General features: G+C 45.4%; 1 protein-coding gene across 2 annotated transcripts in view; it reads right to left on the bottom strand.

The window, feature by feature from the left end:
* Nucleotides 1-291: 291 nt before the first annotated feature.
* LOC307139820 (ethanolamine kinase 1-like) overlaps nucleotides 292-22,213 on the bottom strand; it is an 80,752-nt gene continuing 58,830 nt past the window's right edge. Inside the window, exons 4-9 of one of the 2 annotated variants that reach the window (XR_013818176.1) lie at nucleotides 4,826-4,974; nucleotides 4,142-4,225; nucleotides 3,897-4,060; nucleotides 1,614-1,687; nucleotides 582-1,114; nucleotides 292-425 (exon numbers count right to left, since the gene is read on the bottom strand). Coding sequence is in view for 1 of the 2 variants with exons in the window: in XM_079838930.1 (XP_079695056.1) it covers nucleotides 1,045-1,114; nucleotides 1,614-1,687; nucleotides 3,897-4,060; nucleotides 4,142-4,225; nucleotides 4,826-4,974 (541 nt within the window). In the remaining variant the exon portion in view is untranslated. Of the gene's footprint in view, nucleotides 1,115-1,613; nucleotides 1,688-3,896; nucleotides 4,061-4,141; nucleotides 4,226-4,825; nucleotides 4,975-22,213 lie in introns of both variants that reach the window. The other variant, XM_079838930.1, reaches the window with a different exon arrangement.

Here is a 22,213-nt window from a genome sequence, read left to right as displayed (position 1 = left end):
CACACACACACACACACACACACACACACACACACACACACACACTCTAGATAGTTAGGGGGGTTTGCTCCCCCGAGAAAATGTTGATTTCTCTGATCTACATCTGTGCATTTTAAGACGTTTGAAGGCCCAAAAATTATGACAAATAGCTTTAAAACTAAGTCAGTGGACAGTGGATTATCTGTCAATTGCTGTTCTCTCCATCACTCTCTATTTTTCTCTCATTCTCCTGATCTTGCCCTCTCTTCCCCTCCTAAAGCAGTCAACAAAACATAGGGGCAATTTATATTTAGAATATTTTTTATTTATCACTTTCTAAGATTTTTTTTTAATTCATTCACAATATGTACACATTCATAATGAATCGTATGCATCCTATGAAGAAAACGGATTGGTTAATGTTTCTTGTCCTCTCACATTGACAGCTGCTGATTATTACATTAAATCACGTAAATTATATACGTATTTGTACACCTATTTTAAATTAAAAATGGACAAACTAGACAAAGGTTTATTAGTTTGCCTGAGTATTTTTATCGGTAGTTTAACATTTCATTCCTAAAACAGCTGTCAGATATGACATGTTTAGTTGAGCGACTTACATCTTATCTCTCACTTTATGAGCGTTTACTGAAACGTTGCGCTGGAATTTGCGCTCAGCACCTTCAGTGAACATAAAGCCCGCCTTCTTTGTTTTGATTGGTCCTCTTTAATGTTTGACGAACGCTGACAGACCGCAGGCAGTTCAGATGAGAAATCTGGTGCTGTGCAATATCTGCTGCATTAAAGTAATACTATAGGCAATTATATCACAACATTTATAGCCTACACATCGGAAAAATACAGAGGTCCGGATTAGAATTATTAGACTTAAATTCTGGACCTTTGGCAGTTTCCCCCCGTGTTGGGAGGGACTCCGGGAACAGGTTTGGGAACCGCTGATCTATGGGTTATTAGGATTAGCTCCTCAGCGCCTCAAAGCAAACGAATGTGTGTGTTATCCGGCAGTCCTACACATCTGTGGGACAGCAGCGGATGGACGGATTATGGAAGCCTCATCCCAAAGAACTCTTGCTTTTTCTCAAAGTAGTAGTTGAATCGAGCCATGGCGTACCTTAAAGAGGGGAAAAGGACACATAAACACAGCTTCTGTAGAGGAAAACCTCTAGTGGACAACACAAGTCAGTCAAGATTACTAATAATGCTACTAGTTACATCTTCAAACATGTCTGTTATGGTATTGTAATTGTTACTTTATCTCTGCTGGATTTGTAAAGGGATGACTCAGAGGAGATAAAGATCCAGTCAGACAGATACACTGGCTCGATAAGAGGATTTTACAGCACTAATGACTGTAATGCTATAGTGTTAGCACTAGATGGCGGCACAGCCCTGTGTGTTCACTAGCTGCTGGACACATTTCAATCACACAGAATTAATGTGTTTGATTTTGGTAATGTATATTTACTACTTTTTGTCAAAGTTGAGATGTTGTCCATCATTTTGCAAGCCATTGATGATCATTAGAAATGCTTGATTCAGAACAGTGTCATAAAGAGCCTTCTACAGTAACAGATGTTTCCAGATGTTCTGCTGCACAGGTGGGGACGTACCTGTTGAAGTCGAAGTCAATGGTGGAGTGTTTGGCCTGCAGCAGAGCCCACAGACACCAGAACAAATGAGCCACCTGAGGACAGCATGAAGGAGTCTCACATCAGATGACCCTGATCATGTATAGCACATCCCGCTCGCATACATGCTCGTCAAACCACACAACTCTTAATATTTCAGGTTTTGTTCATCTCAATGCAATCTAACTGGAAAACTATAGCTTGGAGAATTATTTCAAATAATAATAATAAACTTTATTTTATATAGTGCATTCATAAATGTGAAATGCATTCAGATACACAATACAAAATAAGAGACACGCCATCAAATCAATTCCAGAATTAAGGAGTAAAATAATGATGTTACGCCTGATACAGAGGAAGCTTGTGTCGAGATCCACATCGAGGCTTGTACTGTTCTAGTGAAATAACGTCACTGGTTTCATTCAAAGCCTTGTTTGACTGCAGTGCTTCGGGAAGGGGGTCACCTTAAACACTTCCACTTCCCTCTGTCCAGTCCGCCTTAAACACTTCCACTTCCCTCTGTCCAGTCCACCTTAAACACTTCCACTTCCCTCTGTCCAGTCCGCCTTAAACACTTCCACTTCCCTCTGTCCAGCTCACCTTAAACACTTCCACTTCCCTCTGTCCAGTTCACCTTAAACACTTCCACTTCCCTCTGTCCAGCTCACCTTAAACACTTCCACTTCCCTCTGTCCAGCTCACCTTAAACACTTCCACTTCCCTATGTCCAGCTCACCTTAAACACTTCCACTTCCCTATGTTCAGTTCACCTTAAACACTTTCACTTCCCTATGTTCAGTTCACCTTAAACACTTCCACTTCCCTCTGTCCCGTTCACCTTAAACACTTCCACTTCCCTCTGTCCCGTTCACCTTAAACACTTCCACTTCTCTCTGTCCAGTTCACCTTAAACACTTCCACTTCCCTCTGTCCAGTTCACCTTAAACACTTCCACTTCTCTCTGTCCAGTTCACCTTAAACACTTCCACTTCCCTCTGTCCAGCTCACCTTAAACACTTTCACTTCCCTATGTCCAGTTCACCTTAAACACTTCCACTTCGCTCTGTCCAGTTCACCTTAAACACTTCCACTTCTCTCTGTCCAGTTCACCTTAAACACTTCCACTTCCCTCTGTCCAGCTCACCTTAAACACTTCCACTTCCCTCTGTCCAGCTCATCTTAGACACTTCCACTTCCCTCTGTCCAGCTCACCTTAAACACTTCCACTTCCCTCTGTCCAGCTCACCTTAAACACTTCCACTTCCCTCTGTCCAGTTCACCTTAAACACTTCCACTTCCCTCTGTCCAGCTCACCTTAAACACTTCCACTTCCCTCTGTCCAGCTCACCTTAAACACTTCCACTTCCCTCTGTCCAGCTCACCTTAAACACTTCCACTTCCCTCTGTCCAGCTCACCTTAAACACTTCCACTTCCCTCTGTCCAGCTCACCTTAAACACTTCCACTTCCCTCTGTCCAGCTCACCTTAAACACTTCCACTTAAACACTTCCACTTCCCTCTGTCCAGTTCACCTTAAACACTTCCACTTCCCTCTGTCCAGCTCACCTTAAACACTTCCACTTCCCTCTGTCCAGCTCACCTTAAACACTTCCACTTCCCTCTGTCCAGCTCACCTTAAACACTTCCACTTCCCTCTGTCCAGTTCACCTTAAACACTTCCACTTCCCTCTGTCCAGCTCACCTTAAACACTTCCACTTCCCTCTGTCCAGCTCACCTTAAACACTTCCACTTCCCTCTGTCCAGCTCACCTTAAACACTTCCACTTCCCTCTGTCAAGCTCACCTTAAACACTTCCACTTCCCTCTGTCCAGTTCACCTTAAACACTTCCACTTCCCTCTGTCCAGTTCACCTTAAACACTTCCACTTCCCTCTGTCCAGTTCACCTTAAACACTTCCACTTCCCTCTGTCCAGCTCACCTTAAACACTTCCACTTCCCTCTGTCCCAGTTCACCTTAAACACTTCCACTTCCCTCTGTCCAGCTCACCTTAAACACTTCCACTTCCCTCTGTCCAGCTCACCTTCCTCTTCCTCCTCCTCCTCTTCCTCCTCTTCCTCCTCATCCTCCTCCTCCTCCTCCTCCTCCTCCTCCTCTTCCTCCTCCTCCTCCTCCTCATCTTCTCCAGAACACACAGTCATGGGTTTTGCTTTGGCAATGTGCCTCCAGTGTGTCCTGAGCAGATAACCTTACCTAACCCTAACCCTAACCCTAACTCCTCAGTCCGCCCACACACACTCACCAGGGAGAACTGGCAGACGTGGCCGTAGAGCCGCAGGACCTCGTTCCGGCTCACCGTGGCTGACCCCTGACCCGGGCAGGACTTGAAGCTCTCCAGGTAAGCGGTGAGCCAGTCGAACTGAAGCTGGCGGCTCGGGTACAGGCTGGAGTCCACGTCCGTGATCCCTCAAGAGAACAGCAGAGGGTTAGACAGCAGGACACAGCTTTACTTTACCTTATCTTTATGATTGTTAGTATTATTTGTACCTGCAAATTCATTGAAATGGTTTCCAATATCATACGCTTGGTAATTAAAATCAGCATATTCATAATCAATGAACTTTACTGTGCCTACAATCAGACAAAACACAGGTGCGTTATTATGAGTTTATGGAAAACAATACCAGAGGCAGCTTAATTAGATGCAGTGTGCTAATGAGTGTCATAATTAGATGCAGTTTGCTAATGAGTGTCATAATTAGATGCAGTATGCTAATGAGTGTCATAATTATACAGTATATAATGCATTCACATTAGATCACTACAGTAAATATCTGCTATAAATATGATTTGCCTACAGTACATCATGCACAAATGAAAATTGAAGCTCTATATAGTCAAACATGATAATCTTTCAAACAATAACCTCTCATAACACACATCTTTAATGCTCCTGTATCTCTGAGACGTGATGTAAGTGTGTGTGTGTGTGTGTGTGTGTGTGTGTGTGTGTGTGTGTGTGTGTGTGTGTGTGTGTGTGTGTGTGTGTGTGTGTGTGTGTGTGTGTGTGTGTGTGTGTGTGTGTGTGTGTGTGTGTGTGTGTGTGTGTGAGTGAGTGAAATGGAAGATGCACAGGCTTCAGGTCAGCGGCGGACACGGTTTAATCTGAACGGATTTCTGTGATCATATCTCAAGCACCTCAAACTCAAGCTAATAATGATGTTAGGTGACCTTGTTCTTGGTTATAAATGACGTTTTTGGTCAGGAGGTCATTATGGCACAGCACTACTGGCGAGTTGATGTGGGTAAGATGAGTCTTCAGCTCCTCCATCTCTGTGATGATGATCTCCAGGTCAGGAGCTTCCACAGGGGCACTGGACCTGAAGGACACAAGGGGGAACATTTGAATATTTCAATGCCGCTCTATTCTGATACATGTTTCTTCTCAATGTCTCCTGATCTTATGAGTTCTGATTGGTTCTCCCACACTAATGGATGATTAGGAGTCCTGGAGGGCCACTGTCTGACTCGTTTAGCTCCAGCCCTGATCAAACACACCTGAACCAGCTGACCAATGTCTACAGGCCGGTGAGTCTGAGCAGGGCTGGGGCTAAAAGAGCTAATAATGTGAGACAATCGCAATGGTGCAACACATCCAAATTAAGATTAACCATCCACCCATTTTGCAAACTGCTTGTTCTGTTAAGTGTATTTGAGATGATGTCCTTATGTCCAGCTTAGTGATGGCAAAGTGAAGCTTTCAGCACAATTGTATCAGAAAAAGGTTCATTACTCGAAGCTTTTCAAATCCGAGCTCGACGAGGACCTCTGCTGGTGAAAGTGAGGGAAAGCGCTGTGTCGCTAAATGTGTTGCAACCATTATCTTAGAAGCAAAAATGAATTAACGGATAGATGAATGAATGAATGAATCAATCAATCAATATATTAAATACATGACAACAATTGGTTCCATTGCAAACTCCTAGTAACTGAAACCAATAAAGATAACATTTTTATAGTGAATGTGGACATTTTTCCTGTTTGTGAACAAATACAACTCATTAATAAAGGAAGTAGACTAAATGCAGGTGCATGCACACAAAGAAACACACACACACACACACACACATATATATATATATATACAATTCCAAACCTTTTTAAAAACTATAATTAATTTACAAATTTTCCTCCAAAAAAAATAACGAAAAAATTTAATTAATTAAAAGGAGGGAAAGAAAAAAAAATTACAAGAGAATAATTAAATGTTCCTCTTCATCAACTGTACACAAAATATTCCAAATTCCCCAAATTTCATTAAAAACCATTAAATTATTTGTCATTTTATAATAATTCTTGCAATTATAAGGCCTCTCAAAGTCAAATCTGGGTCCACTGAAACGTCACCTTTTAATTTACTTTCTTGTCAACCATATTGCCAGTTTTGCTTCACATACTATAAAATTGATCAAGGACAACTTCTTCCTCTTTGAAGCAACATATTTAAGACCAAATATAAAATTCAGCATGCTAAACACTTCTCCTAATTTTTCAGACCAATTTTCCAAGGTCTGAAATATTCTTCTTAATCTAAAACAGTATAAAAACATGATCTACTGACTCCTCAGCACTGCAAAAAACACACTCCTTTACCACGGTGGGATCAAAATGTGCCACGTGTTTATTCGTGGCTATCGCCCAATGATCAACTCTCCATTTTATAGCTGTCCATTTTGATTCCTTTACTCTCTTCAGAGAGGAGTAGTGAGTCACTTTTACACGTTACATAGATTAGATTACCGCCTTAGAAGATTCTTCAAACGTTATTAATTGTGGAGTTCTGAAATGAAGAATTGAATCCTCCTCTTCTTCTTCTTCTTTTTGTTCCATGGCCGTTGACTCCTTAGGAGTATTACCGCCACCTACTGTTTACTTAGTACATATGGTTGATGGATCTGATTTGCGAGAAAAAAAAAAAAAAAAAAAAAACACACATCCCTTAGGATCAGAGCCCACTTTCAGCTGGCGCTGCGTGTTCAGCTCCTCCAGCTTACACATTAAGCTCTTCACCTCCAAGATGATCAGATCTATACTTTCTCCTCTTATAGTCTAAATCCGGTGATCTAGTCCTGTAACCTCTAAAAAAGTTATTACTTCCTTAATCCTCTGACTATTACTCAAAGCCTTTCCCAATATATCCATAATGCCCACTGGTCTGTTCTTTATATTAATAAAAAGGTCTCTACGCTGTTCTTCATATTTACTACATTTTAAAAACACATGTTCTACGGTTTCAACAACACCACATTCATCACACATACCATTCCCATGCTTTCCCATTAATGCCAGAGTTGAATTTAATCCTGTATGACCCATCCTTAGTCTAGAAATCATTACCTCTTCCTTTCTATGCCTTCCATAATACAATTCTTTTTCCGCTACAGATTTTACAATACTATAGTACCACCTACCTGTACTGCTACTTTCCCATCTTTGTTGCCACTTTCCTATTATTTCTCTATTAATTATTGATCTAACTTCATTTCTTCCTAAAAGTATCTTTACTTCTATCAAGTCTTTTTTTAACGCTTCTTTTGCTAATTTATCCGCTATTTCGTTTCCTACAATCCCAATATGTGCCGGCACCCAACAAAAGTATACAATTATACCCTCAATATTCAGCCTATATAATAATGTATACATTTCTAGTAGCAGGTCATCTCTATCGGTTTTTGTTGAAATTATACTTTTAAGTGCTGATGCAGAGTCTGAGCAAATTACAGTCGGCACCAGGTTTGGCTTAGTTTGCTCTAGCCACTGCAATCCTATTATTATAGCAGTTAATTCTGCTGAATATACAGATAATTTGTCACTCAATCTCAAACTTATTTTTGTCTCAAATTTTGGAAAATACACTCCTACTCCTACTTTTTGTTCTCCTGGATCTTTAGAACCATCAGTATAGATCTGTATACAAGAGAAAAAACGTTCTCTAATAAAAACATTAATTTCATATCTGTTACAATATTTTCCTTCTGCCTTCTCTCGATCCTCCAGCAATCTCATCTCAACATTAGGTTCGGGAATATTCCAAACCGCTACCCCTTTTAATGGCATATTAGGACAAATATCTATATTTTCCATACCGCATTCCTTAACCCATTGTTTATGCTTCCACCCAAAACTATTTCCGTTATCCTTTTTATATTCCCAACAATCATTTAAAATTTCTCGTGTACGATGACTCTTTGTACAACCCTGTAAATTAACCCAGTACATCATTGTAAGCTTTTTCCTTCTTAAGTCTAGTGGCATCTCCCCCATTTCAACCCTGATGGCATCTAAAGGTGTTGATCTTATTGCTCCACAGCAAATTCTAAGTGCCCTAGCTTGTACACTGTCCAACCTCTTTAGCTCTGACTTTGCTGCATCACCATATACTGAACACCCATAATCTAAACTAGACCGTATTAAGGCTTGATACACATTTAATAGTGCACTTTTCCTTGCTCCCCATTCATATTTGGCTATAGCTCGCATGCAATTTATGATTCCTTTACATTTGTTCTCAACTTTCCTAATATGTTTATTCCATGTTAATTTGTCATCAAATATTAACCCAAGGTATTTAAATTCTGTCACTCTCTCTAATATCTGATCATATAATTTCAATTTCACTTGTTCCACTTTCCTTTTCCTTGTAAAAATCAAATAGTGGGTTTTTAATACTGAAAACTTTAGTCCCCACTCCACTGACCACCTTTCAACTTCGTTTATTGATTCTTGTATTCCTTTGACTACATACCTTAAGTTCCTACCTCTTTTCCAAACTGCACCATCATCTGCATATAGTGCTTTCCCTATACTTGGTTTCACTCTTTCAAAAATATCGTTAATCATTATATTAAACAATATGGGACTGATTACACTCCCTTGTGGAGTCCCATTCAGAATATCTTGCAATGTTGACATTTCTTCCCCTATTCTTACCTGAAATGTCCATTTAAACAAGAAATCCAATATCCAGTTATACATTCTCCCCCCCACTCCGATTGTATCTAGCTTAATTAATAGTCCCTCCCTCCATAAAGTGTCGTATGCCTTTTCAATATCAAAGAAAACAGTAACAAGATATTCTTTCATTAATAAAGCTTTTTTAACCTCATTTTCAAATAATATCAAGGCATCCATTGTAGATCTTTTCCTCCTGAATCCACTTTGAGCTGATGTTAAAATCTCATTTTTCTCAAGAAAATAATTTAATCTTCTAACTATCATTTTTTCCATCACTTTACATAATGTAGATGTAAGAGCAATTGGCCTATAACTACTTGATTCCCGTCCTTCGGATGAGACGTTAAACCGAGGTCCTGACTCTCTGTGGTCATTAAAAATCCCAGGATGTCCTTCGATAAAGAGTAGGGGTGTAACCCCGGCATCCTGGCCAAATTTGCCCATTGGCCCATCTCCATCATGGCCTCCTAATCATCCCCATATACAGATTGGCTTCATCACTCTGTCTCCTCTCCACCAATCAGCTGGTGTGTGGTGGGCGTTCTGGCGCAATATGGCTGCCGTCGCATCATCCAGGTGGATGCTGCACATTGGTGGTGGTTGAGGAGATTCCCCCTTCTATATGTAAAGCGCTTTGAGTGCCTAGAAAAGCGCTATATAAATGTAACTAATTAATTGATTTTGTTGCATCTTTACCTGGTTTTGTTACTGGTATCACTATTGCATTTTTCCACTCTTTTGGTAATGTTCCTTCACTCCATATCTGATTATATACATCCATTATTACTTTAAGAGCTACGTCCGGTAAATTCTTTAACATACTATAACTTATACTATCTCTCCCTGGTGTTGTATCCTTTGATGTGCTAATCGCAATTTTAAGCTCAAAAATATTAAAATCATCATTCATATTACTATAGTCATCTTGTTTTTTCATACACACATTCTCATACATTTTATTTAACTCTTGCCTTCTCTTTAAAAACTCATCACTCAAATTGTTTATACTGTGGACTTTAGCAAATGTTTTGGCCAATATTTCTGCTTTTTCTTTATCTGTTCTGGCCACCTTTCCATCTTCCTCAATTACAGGGACTTGTTTGTGTATATTAATACCATTCATTTTCCTTATCATTCTCCACACTACATGCATTCCAGTCTCTCTCCCAATTGTGTTGCAAAACTCCTGCCACGCTTTCCTCTTTGCACTTTTAATTACTCTTCTTGCAGCTGCCCTTTTTATCTGATAATCTATTACTGTATCTTGAGTTATTATCCTTTTTAAAACCCGGAATGCCTTATTCCTTTCTTTAATCGCTATTGTGCATTCTTCAGACCACCATGGAACATTTGTCTTTCTTTTTCCATTACCTCTTATTAATGGTATAGATAGATTCGCTGCTAGAATGATTTCATGTACTACTCTTTTATATCTCTCATCAATATTCCCTTCTAGCTTTATGTTTTTGAAATTTTCTTCACACAACATACAAAACTCTTCCCATCTTGCCTGTTTAAATCCCCACCTTGCACACTGACTGTAGCTTTGTTTTTGTATCGCACTCTGAATCTCACATACTACAGGCCAGTGATCGCTACCCCAATTTTCCTCTTGAACGCACCAATTGCAGTTACCTGCTAATGCAGCTGATGTTATTGTGAGATCCAAACACGAGAAGCTGCCTTTACCTATATCCATTCTTGTTGCTGTTCCATCATTCAAACATACTAATGAGTGTTCTTCCATAAATTCTTCTACAATTAACCCATTATTGTCTGTATTCTTACTACCCCATAGACCATTATGTGCATTAAAATCCCCACATATAATAACTTTACCCTGTGAGTTACCTAACACATCCTCTAGAATACTATTATTTATTTCTTTACATGGATTATAAAAGTTTGAAATTCTAATTTCTTCATACCTTTACCATTACTTCTATACATACACATTCTAATGAATTATTTATATTTATTCTCTTATACCCTATACCTTCTTTAATAAATGTTGCACACCCGCCCCCTCTATTTACTCTGTCTTTCCTTTCTACTACATACCCATTGATCTTAAAGTCCAACAAATTATTTAGCCACGTCTCTTGAATGCACATGATGTCTGGTGTCTTTTCCATTTCTGAGATATGTTTTTTAAATTCTTGACCATTTGCTATTAAACTCCTAGCATTCCAATGTAGTAGTAGGAAAGACATCGTACAGCTAAGTACAATTACTCTGAGTCATATCCATGGCAGCATTTCCTTCCTCCGCTTTCAGAATGCCATGCACCTCCTCTGCTGAAACTCCTGTTAACTTGAGAAATTTATTAGCACATTCTACAATAATCCTTAACTTGTCAGATTTCTTTTCCACTTGTGAGGTGCCATTCACCACTGCACAAATAAAGGCCACAAAGTCAATTTTGTTTACTGAGATATGCAGTTCTGATTTACTCCTCTCTTTATTTACTTCTCTCTGGGAACAGGATTCTATCCTATTTCCTCGCACATTTACCTCCGGTTCAGTTTTACCTTTGTCTTTTATCTTCCGCACAGCTTCTGCATATGTTAAATTTTGCACAGTTTAAATTTTTTGAGCTTCGCGGGCTTCTTGTTGTGCAGGACATCCTGCGTATGCTGCGCTATGTCCACCGCCACAATTACAGCATTTAATCCCTACACCATCCTCACACTTGCCACATTCGTGTTCCCCTCCACATTTTGCACACCTCATTTTCCCTTTACAAAAATGTGCAGTATGTCCCATCCGTTGGCACTTGAAGCATCTCAAAGGTGGAAGTATGAACTCTCGTACCAAGAAGCTAACAAATCCCAGCTTCACTCTTGTAGGTAGATTATTCCCTTCAAACTGAATCATTACACTCATACTCTCACATTTTTGGTTGTCTTTCCACATCTGCAATCTTCTAGTAGATACAACTGTTCCTCCACTTAGATTTTCTTTGATATCACCATCACTTACATTTAGAGGCACTCCTGAGATAACTCCTCTGATTCCATTACCTATTTCTGTGGATGATAATTTTCCTCCTGCCAGTGATTTCTGTTTCAAAAAATTTTGTTTTTGTTTTTCATCCTTACATTTAATCATTATTCTTCCATTGTTTAGATACTCTACAGCTTTTACTACTCCGATCTCTTTCTCAATTGCCTTCGATAGCTTAGCAGGATGAATTTGTTGTTCTGACTGCTTAGCAAAAGTAATTAGTACCTTGATTTGTCTTTCTTCCTCTTTATCATATACACCTCTTGTTTGCTTTGTTTTATTACTTGTTTGTTCACAATCAGATCCATCACCCATGCTATTCTTTTTCTTCCTTTTAAATCTTACTTCTTGAAAATCCATTTCTTGTTCATTATCACTATCTGATATTTCTCCCCTCGTTTTCCTTCCTTCCGCCGCCATTTTCCCCCAGCCACACTACCACCGAATCCTCCTCAGGTTGTTTCCTTTCCATTTCTTTTCTTTCCAGATTAAAAAAGAAAGACCTAGGTGTCACGGTTCATGAATCTGCTGTCTCTCTCTCTCGTCTCGTGTTGTGTCTGTGGGCGTGGTCACTGATCACTGCTGATCAGCAGCGCCAGCTGGTTCCAATTGTTTCTGTCTTTATATGTGCAGTGACTGGTGTCTCATGTTGTCAGATCGTTGTGGTTTTCCCCGGTGTGTGTTCCTGCCCTGGTTGTCCCGCGCTGTCGTCTGGTTCCTGGATTCCTTGTTCTTCATCGTGTTCGTTCTGGATTCTCCACTCAGCACTGGGATCACGGGCACCTTCACGAGGATTCACCACACCTGGATTGAGCATGATCGCCGTCTGTCCACCGAGGTCCCTGCGTCACCATACCATCCAGCTTGTGTCTGTCTGACCCACCTGTGTGTGTGTGGACTGCCGGTTTTGACCGCGTACCTTGTCATTAATAAAGAGCGTTTTTGCACTTGCATCCTGAGCCTGTCATTGTTACACTAGGAGCATCCATATCTTTCAATGAAGAAAAGCGAGCTCTAATCAAAGCTCCTTTTGCATTTTCATGGAGAAGAGTTCCCAAAGCTTTCTTTCTTTTCGCCAACACACTTACATCCGTTAAATTATTATTGACTGCATTTATTTCAAGTTGTTCAATATCTTTCTCAAGTTCCCTGATAGTTTTTTTAATCAAACTGTTATTGTGGGCAGTATAATTTTGACAAAACATTCTTATTTGGGTTTTTCCCACTTCCCACCATTGTACAATATTATCATAATCGTTCCTCCTTTTTTCCAGTTATTCCTCAAATTTCTACAAATTTCTCACAGAAAATCACATCATGCTATAATTTAATATTTACCCTCTATGGCATGACTTTTTATTTTTTTGGGAAAAAAATATTTCACCCCATTTTTTGGGAGCTTGGGGGTCCCTGATAATATATCCATCATAAAAAGTGTCGCCCCCCCACCCCTGAACCAGATATGGGTTTGTTGCCTCAGGGCAACACTGTGCCATAAGGGTACTAAAACTCCAAGGTTTTCTACATAGATTTTCAATAGGGAAAACAAGCAATATGTGCATTAGATAAAATTATATTTTGAAAAACATCAAACAATACAAAAACACTACTACTAATTACAACTAACACCTCATGTATTATATTCATACACCAAACAGGCATAACATTATGACCACTGACAGGTGAAGTGAATAACACTGATGATCTCTTCATCACGGCTCCTGTTAGTGGGTGGGATATATTGGGCAGCAAGTGAACATTTTGTCCTCAAAGTTGATGTGTTAGAAGCAGGAAAAATGGGCAAGCGTAAGGATTTGAGCGAGTTTGACAAGGGCCAAAATGTGAAGGCTAGACGACTGGGTTAGAGCATCTCCAAAACTGCAGCTCTTGTGGGGGTTTCCCAGTCTGCAGTGGTCAGTCTCTATCAAAAGTGCTCCAAGGAAGGAACAGTGGTGAACCAGCGACAGGGTCATGGGCGGCTAAGGCTCATTGAGATCCGTCAGGGTGCCCATGCTGACCCCTGTCCACCGCCAAAAGCACCAACAGTGGCACGTGAGCATCAGAGCTGGACCACGGAGCAATGGAAGAAGGTGGCCTGGTCTGATGATCACGTGTTCTTCTACATCACGTGGATGGCCGGGTGCATGTGCGTGGCTAACCTGGGGAACACATGGCACCAGGTGCACTATGGGAAGAAGGTGTGGCGGCGGAGGCAGTGATGCTTTGGGCAATGTTTTGCTGGGAAACCTTGGGTCCTCCATCCATGTGGATGTGACTTTGACATGTACCACCTACCTAAGCATTGTTGCAGTACATGTACACCCTTTCATGGAAACAGTGTTCCCTGGTGGCTGTGGCCTCTTTAACTCTTTCACACTTCCACAAAGCACAAATGCTTCAGGAATGGTTTGAGGAGCAGAACAACAAGTTTGAGGCGTTGACTTGGCCTCCCAATTCCCCAGATCTCAATCCAATTGAGCATCTGTGGGATGTGCTGAACAAACAAGTCCGATCCATGGAGGCCCCACCTCACAACTTACAGGACTTAAAGGATCTGCTGCTAACATCTTGGTGCCAGATACCACAGCACACCTTCAGGGGTCTAGTGGAGTCCATGCCTCGATGGCTCAGGGCTGTTTTGGCAGCAAAAAGGGGACCAACACAATATTATGACACAATATTAGGTCATAATGTTATGCCTGATCGGTGTTAATAATAATAATAATAAAAAACATAAATGATACTCATAATGCACATTTTTTGAGTTTTCTGAACGTGTAAAAACAAACTTCCCAGGAAGACTTGAATGCACCATATGGTCCTAACACTATGATATTGCCTGAACAAAAGTGGTCTAACTGCACAGTGTTGCCCTGAGGCAACAAACAAAAGAACGTCTCGGTTACGTATGTAACCCTCGTTCCCTGAAGGAGGGAACGGAGACGCCACGTCGGAGTACCGACGAATAGGAATCTCGCTCGCGAGAGCCAATCTACTTCGAGTGTAACTAAACGAGCCAATGCACATTGGCATGCAATGATTGCACCAGGTGCTCATGCCACGCCATGCGGGTATAAATGAGACACAGGTGATTGCATCAAATCAGCCTTTTGCTGAGGAGCCGGGTAGGTAGACAGGCACCCCAGCAGGGTACAGAGGACATGGCGACGGGACGTGGCGTCTCCGTTCCCTCCTTCAGGGAACGAGGGTTACATCCGTAACCGAGACGTTCCCATTCAGTCGGTCACTCTCGACGCCACGTCGGAGTACCGACGAATAGGAATCCCTACCAAAGCGCCATGGCTTCTGCCCCCATCCAGTGCCCTGTGTGAGCCACCTGAGCTCTCTTACCTGATGAGACGGGGCTCACACCGGGAAGTCCATCACCGCTGTTCCGCATGACCCGCTCAGTGATTATTGGATAACACTGGGAAAGCGTGCCCTAGAGAAGGGAATGCTGCGGAGCCCACATCGTACCCCTAAGGAGTTATGTGGAGTACAATGCTGAGCCGTAGCCCGCCAGGAGAAGGGGGCTCAGTCCCACTGCAGGGAAGGCTCTCCCAAGGGAAAGACACGGGCTTCCCGTAGGAGCGACCGTGGAAGAAAATATGGGATCCCCGCAGGGTCACTCATATGGCCCAAGCCCAATACCGGTTCTCAAGGATTCAGCGGCAAGGGGCCTGATGCCAGACGTTCCGCCACATCCGGCACCGAGGGCGGTGGAGGACTCACAGAGTTTGCTTCTGGAGAATATAAGCGCCGTAGCGCAGCAAGCCGACAAGAGCCGGGGCCTCTCAGTGCTTCTACCCGTTTGAGGTGAGAACACAGGAGGAGACCGGCTCTACACGTAGGCTATAGAATCTAGCGAACGTGTTGGGTGTCGCCCAGCCCGCAGCTCTACAGATGTCTGACAGCGAGGCGCCACGTGCCAGCGCCCAGGAGGATGCAACACTTCTAGTAGAGTGTGCTCGCACCCTGAGCGGACAGGGCACACCTTGTGCTTGCTAAGCCAAGGTGATGGCATCCACTATCCAGTGGGCCATCCTCTGCTTGGAGACAGCCTTTCCCTTCTGCTGGCCTCCGTGACAGACAAAGAGCTGAACTGAGGTTCTGAAGCTTTGAGTTCTATCCACGTAAACCCGCAGAGCGCGGATGGGACAGAGCAAAGCTAGGGCTGGGTCTGCCTCCTCCGGGGGTAGCGCTTGCAGGTTCACCACCTGGTCCCTGAAGGGAGTGGTAGGAACCTTGGGCACATAGCCAGGCCAGGGTCTCAACACCACGTGGGTATCACCCGGCCCGAACTCTAGGCACGATTCGTCGACCGAAAAAGCCTGCAGGTCCCCTACCCTCTTGATGGAGGCCAATGCAGCCAACAGCAAAGTCTTCATTGACAGAATCTTTAGCTCTGCTGACTGCAAAGGCTCAAATGGGGCATTCTGAAGTGCTCGGAGCACCAGAGCAAGATCCCAAGAGGGTATGGAGGGGGGGCGAGGAGGATTTAACCGTCTCGCCCCCCTAAGGAACCTGACGACCAGGTCGTGCTTCCCAACCGTCTAACCTTCTACATGGTCGTGATAGGCGGATATTGCAGCAACATAAACCTTGAGGGTGGAGGGCGACAGCCTACGCTCCAACCCCTGTTGCAGGAAGGAAAGCACAGACGGAATCGAACATCTTCGGGGGTCTTCTCGGCGAGAAGAACACCACTCGACGAACAGGTTCCACTTCAAGGCGTAAGCCCGTCTTGTAGACGGTGCTCGTGCCGAAGTGATGGTGTTAACTACCTCTTGGGGTAAGTCACCTAGAACCTCCGCGTCCCGTCCAGGGGCCAGACATGAAGCTTCCACAGGTCTGGACGCGGGTGCCAAAGGGTGCCCCGTCTCTGAGTCAGAAGGTCCTTCCTCAGAGGAATCGGCCAAGGAGGGGCTGTCGCGAGGAGCATAAGTTCTGGAAACCAGGTCCGGTTGGGCCAGTACGGCGCCACCAGCAGGACCTGCTCCTCGTCCTCCCTGACCTTGCACAGAGTCTGTGCAAGTAGGCTCACTGGGGGAAACGCATATTTGCGCAGCCCCTGGGGCCAGCTGTGCGCCAGGGCATCCGTGCCGAGTGTACCCTCGGTCAGCGAATAGAACCACTGGCAGTGGGACGTTTCTGGGGAGGCAAACAGGTCGACCTGTGCCACCCCGAACTGTCTCCAAATCAGCTGAACCACCTGGGGGTGGAGTCGCCACTCGCCTGGGAGCGCAGCTCGTGAAAGCTCGTCGGACACACGGTTGTGCACACCAGGGACATGAATGGCCCGAAGCGACCTCAGACACTTCTGACTCCAGAGGAGGAGATGGCGGGCGAGTTGCGACATGCGACGGGAGCGCAGACCACCTTGTCGGTTGATATACGCAACCGTCGCAGTGTTGTCCGTGCGGACCAGTACATCTTTGCCCCGTAACCGCGCTTTGAGGCGGCTCAGAGCAAGATGCACTGCTAGCAACTCGAGGCAATTGATATGCCAATGCAGGTGCGGGCCCGTCCAAACCCCTGACACTGCATGCCCGTTGTACACAGCTCCCCAGCCCATGGCAGAGGCATCCGTGAAAACCACAGCGTGCCTGGACACCTGTTCCAGGGGCACTCCGGCCCGAAGGAACGAGGGGTCTGACCATGGACTGAAAGACTGGCGGCAGGCCGGTGTGATGCTCACTCGGTGAGTGCCGCGTTGCCACGCCCATCTCGGGACTCGGCCGTGTAGCCAATGCTGAAGCGGTCTCATATGAAGCAGGCCGAGCGGTGTTACTGCCGCAGCGGCCGCCATATGCCCCAGGAGCCTCTGAAACTGTTTCAGTGGAACCGCCATCCTGCCTTAAAACGTGTTCAGGCAGCTCAGCATCGACTGGACACGCTCCTCCGTGAGGCGCGCTGTCTGTTCGACCGAATCCAACTCCATACCGAGAAAAGAGATCCTCTGCACGGGGGCGAGTTTGCTCTTTTCCCAGTTGACCCGAAGACCCAACTGGCTGAGGTGTCTGAGCACCAGGTCCCTGTGTTCGTACAACTGATCCTTGGACTGTGCTAGAATGAGCCAGTCGTCGAGATAGTTGAGGATGCGAACGCCCTGTTCTCTCATGGGCACAAGGGCCCCCTCCGGGACTTTCGTGAAGACACGGGGGGACAGGGACAGCCCGAAGGGCAGGACTCTGTACTGATATGCTCGACCCTCGAACGCAAAGCGCAGAAACGGCCTGTGTCGAGGAAGAATCGAGACATGAAAGTACGCGTCCTTCAGGTCGATCGCTGCAAACCAATCTTGGGGACGGATGCATTCGAAAATGCGTTTCTGCGTGAGCATCTTGAACGGTAGCTTGTGGAGGCTCCGATTCAGGACTCGCAGGTCCAAGATTGGCCGTAACCCACCGGTTTTCTTGGGTACAATGAAGTACGGGCTGTAGAAGCCGGTCTTCATATCGGCTGGAGGGACCGGCTCTATCGCGTCCTTCGCCAGTAGGACAGCGATTTCCGCACGCAGGACATGGGCATCTGCAGCATTCACCGAGGTGAAGCGGACGCCCTTGAACCTGGGGGGGCGCCGGGCGAACTGAATCGCATAGCCGAGCCTGATGGTCCGAATGAGCCAGCGAGACGGACTGGGGAGCTCTAGCCAGGCTCGCAGAGACCGTGCAAGCGGGACCATAGGGACCACCGGCGTACCCACGGTGGGGCAGCGAGGTGGAATGCAGGTACCGGGCTGGGGCGGCTGTCTCGTGGAGGTGGCCCGCAGCGAGGTGAGAGTGTGCTGTGCAACACTTACCTGATTCCACAGGTGGGCAGGAGGAACGTGAGGAGGTCGTCCACTGCTGCCCGCTGGCGAAGGGGGAGGATGAGTGTGGTCCGGCGTTTGACCGGCCACAACTCTCCGAGCCCCCTGAGGACCCAGAGATGGAGGAAACTGCTCTTTTATTGAAAATTTGGGTACCGCTGGGGCTGAGCCCAGCGGCGGAACAGAAACAAAACGGAACACAAAATTCTCCTCCCGGCCCTCCTCCGGGGGATGGAGCGGTGCGGTCACCGTCTCCAGAAGAGCAGTCCTCCCCATCTCCGGGTCGCCCGTCTCAGGGCCGCTTGCCCTTGCCCATGCCTTTGCCACCTCTCTTGGCAGGAGCCTGGACGGGCTGGGCGGCCTGCTTGCGCCCGGCTCCACGACGTCGCTTGGGTGGAGGCTGCTGCTGCGACGCGGGAGCGGAGGCAGATGCAGGCGGCCGCCCTCGGCGACGAGCAGACTGAGGTGCTGCCGGCGGCGGGGTGGAGACAGCAGCTGACCGCCGTGGCAGGATGTGACTGATGGCCTCAGTCTGCTTCTGTGCGGCCGAGAACTGCTGGGCGAAGTTCTGGACCCCGTCGCCGAAGAGGCCGGTCTGGGAGACGGGGGAGTTAAGGAACCTGATCTTGTCGGTCTCCCTCATGTCTGCCAGACACAGCCAGAGATGGCGTTCCTGGACCACCATAGTGGACATCGCACGACCCATGGCCCGCGCCGTAACCTTCGTCGCACGAAGCGCGAGGTCCGTTGCGGTTCTCAGTTCTTGGAGAACTGCGGGATCGTGACCACCCTCGTGCAGGTTCTTCAGTGCCTGGGCCTGATGAACCTGCAACAACGCCATAGCGTGTAAGGCAGAGCCTGCCTCTCCACAAGCCTGGTAGGCCTTTCCGATCAGATCGGACGAGTACCTACAGGCTCGGGAGGGGAGACACGGGTTCCCCCTGGATGTGGAGTTAGGGCACAGTTGCATAGCAACGGCCCGTTCCACGGGAGGAACCTGCGTGTAACCCTTTGCAGGTCCGCCATCGAGGGTGGTGAGGGAGGAGGATCCACTGGGCCGGTTTCGGGCAGTAAAAGGTGCCGTCCACGACCTAGTGAGCTCCTCGTGCACCTCCGGGAAGAAAGGAACCGGGATGGGGCGCTGAGAACCAGCACGGGCCACCCCGAGAAACCAATCATCCAACCTTGAAGGTTCGGGACACGGTGGAGGGTTCCACACGAGCCCGATCTTCTCGGCGGCCCGGGAAAGCATGGCCATCATCTCCGGATCCGTATCGGGCACAGCGGATCTTCCCGAAGGAGCCCCCTGCGCCTACACGTCATCTCCAGAGAAGTCTGACCCTCCCTCCGATGCAGCGATGGACATCTGATCATCAGGGGGAGCCCCGAAGGATACGGATGGTGCACATCTCGAGGACGGCCCACCACGTTCCGACGGCAGCTCTACTGGCTGCGGAGTGCGTGAGGGATGAGGGTTCCCCGGGGGTTGGTTCCCTGGGGGAAGCGCACTCACCGTAACCCTCAAATCACCCGTGCTACTGCCTGAAGTAACCCTCTGTGGAGGGTTAGATCGAGGCAGAGGCACGGGGACTCCACCCCTTGCGAGATGGAGTCTAGACCGCAACTCCGAGATGGTCATGTTCCCGCAGTGAGAACATGAGTCATCCACCAACGCTGCCTCAGCGTGCTGAACGCCCAAACACGAGATACAGCGCTGGTGACCATCCCTTGGTGACAGGTAACCACCGCATCCAGAAACACACAGATAGAATATCATCTTGAAAAAGACGCAAGCTCTATCTGTGTTTGCTCTTTCAGAAGGACGCTCTCCTTGGTGCTGAAGCACGCAGGGGGCGGGGTCGCGGCGACACAATCAGGGGGTGGGTGAAGCCTGACGTGCGCGCTCTCTCACACGAAGGCGCTCTCTTACCAGCCGTAAGAACGGCTTTTCAGCGCTCTCCACCTAGCGCACCGAACCAGCTGTGAGAACAGCCTTTGTGATTGCTCTAAACAAACAACACAGAGAGATGATCCGAAAACCACGCGACCGCTGCTGTGCCGTCACACCAACACCGACTGAAGAGATCGCTTCCGAAAGACGGCTAAAGGGGCGGTATGAGGTCCAAAAAGGTAGTTTGTTGCCTGAGGGCAACACTATGCCATAGAGGGTTAATGCCAAATTGAAACTTTTAGATTTTTTAAAACTTATTTCAAATGAGCACAAATGATGGTCCGTAAAACCATTTGGGGAAATAACAGCTTTTTGAACTCTATTATTATTAGTTCTACTAATATAAAACCTATCTAGCCTTGCTGAACTAATATGATCACTGGAAGCTTTTACCCATGTGTACTGTCTTGCCACTGGATGCTGTTCTCTCTCTCCAAAAAATCAAATAAATCATGATCCCTAATAATATTACTTAAAACATTAGTTGAAGGAGGACAAGGTTCCTCTCCATTTCTATCCAAGTACCAATCACCACCTAAATCAGATGTACATTCTTATCAAAAGCTTTTAATCCATTACTAACTCTCTCTGCTCCATTATTTGGGGCATATACATTAAAACATACAAACAATGAGCCCATTATTTCGACCTGAACAGCCAAACCTCTACCTTTTTCTAACTCACAAGTAGAAACAGAAACAACAGTCATAGTTATATTTTTTCCAAAAAGAATAGCAATACCCCCACTTAAATTTGAGCCATGACTAAAGAAAATGTTTCCCTCCCACCACATTCTCCAGTCTATCTCATCTATCGTATCACTCCTCCAACTGTGAAACAAATGAGTGATCTCCACCTTTTTCACCCATACTATCTGTTTCAAAAGTACAAGTGACTTCAGGTCGTTCAACTTCAACACTTCTCCCACTAACTTCCTCAACTACTACTTCACTTACTGTAGGCCTACTTTCTTCACTGTCTTTTACAGCCTCACCATTTGCACTTTCACTTTTTTCAGAATTAAGTTGATCTTTTTTTACTTCCATTCTCTGCTCTTCTGCTACTGGTAAAACAACTTCAATTCCATTTGTGTTTTCCTTTCTTTCAATCAGTTTTTTGTGTGGGCAAGCATTTTTCCTATGTCCAATATCTCCACACTAAAAACATTTGAGGCTGCCAGTACTCGCATAAATCCTATGGGACTTCCCTTCATGCTGAACGCAAAAGAAAATGTCCAATGTCGGCGATTCCAAAAACATAAACACTTGGCGTCTAAAGGAGAGCATTGATTCTTACAACCTAACAGAATAATTTTTATTCCACAAGTTTTCCAAACCTGAGTAACTCTCGTTCAATTTTACAGTTAGGTATGAACGGTGGCACATTGGAAATAGTAGCTTTCGTTGAGAGCGAAACCAGCGGTGAAATAACACAGAAAACACCACTTACCCACACTCCGCTCTCAATCAACCGACCAACCAAACTCTGCTCCTTTAGGAAGATCACAACGGCCTTGTTCATTCGCGAGGCGCAAACTATATTTCTAATCCGATGTTCTCCCACGCGATAAGTACATCCATAAGTACAGATGCTTCGGCCACAGGCACGCACCTGACTCCATGCCGGAGCGACAGAGAGGAGTCCATTCTCCATTCTCACACCCCGCCACGAGGTCAAACAAGAAAAAAAGAAAAAACGAACAAAAATAACAACATTTGAATAAATACATTTAAAGATAATAATAAAAATTAACAACTTCCCAAGAAAAGAGGAATATCAGTTGCTTTTCTCACCCTTGAAACACTCACGCATCCCCGAACATGCAACACACATGAGA

Source organism: Gobio gobio (genome assembly GCF_949357685.1).
Source record: "Gobio gobio genome assembly, chromosome: 16".
NCBI lineage: Eukaryota > Metazoa > Chordata > Actinopteri > Cypriniformes > Gobionidae > Gobio > Gobio gobio.
This window is presented reverse-complemented; position numbering and strand designations above follow the sequence as displayed.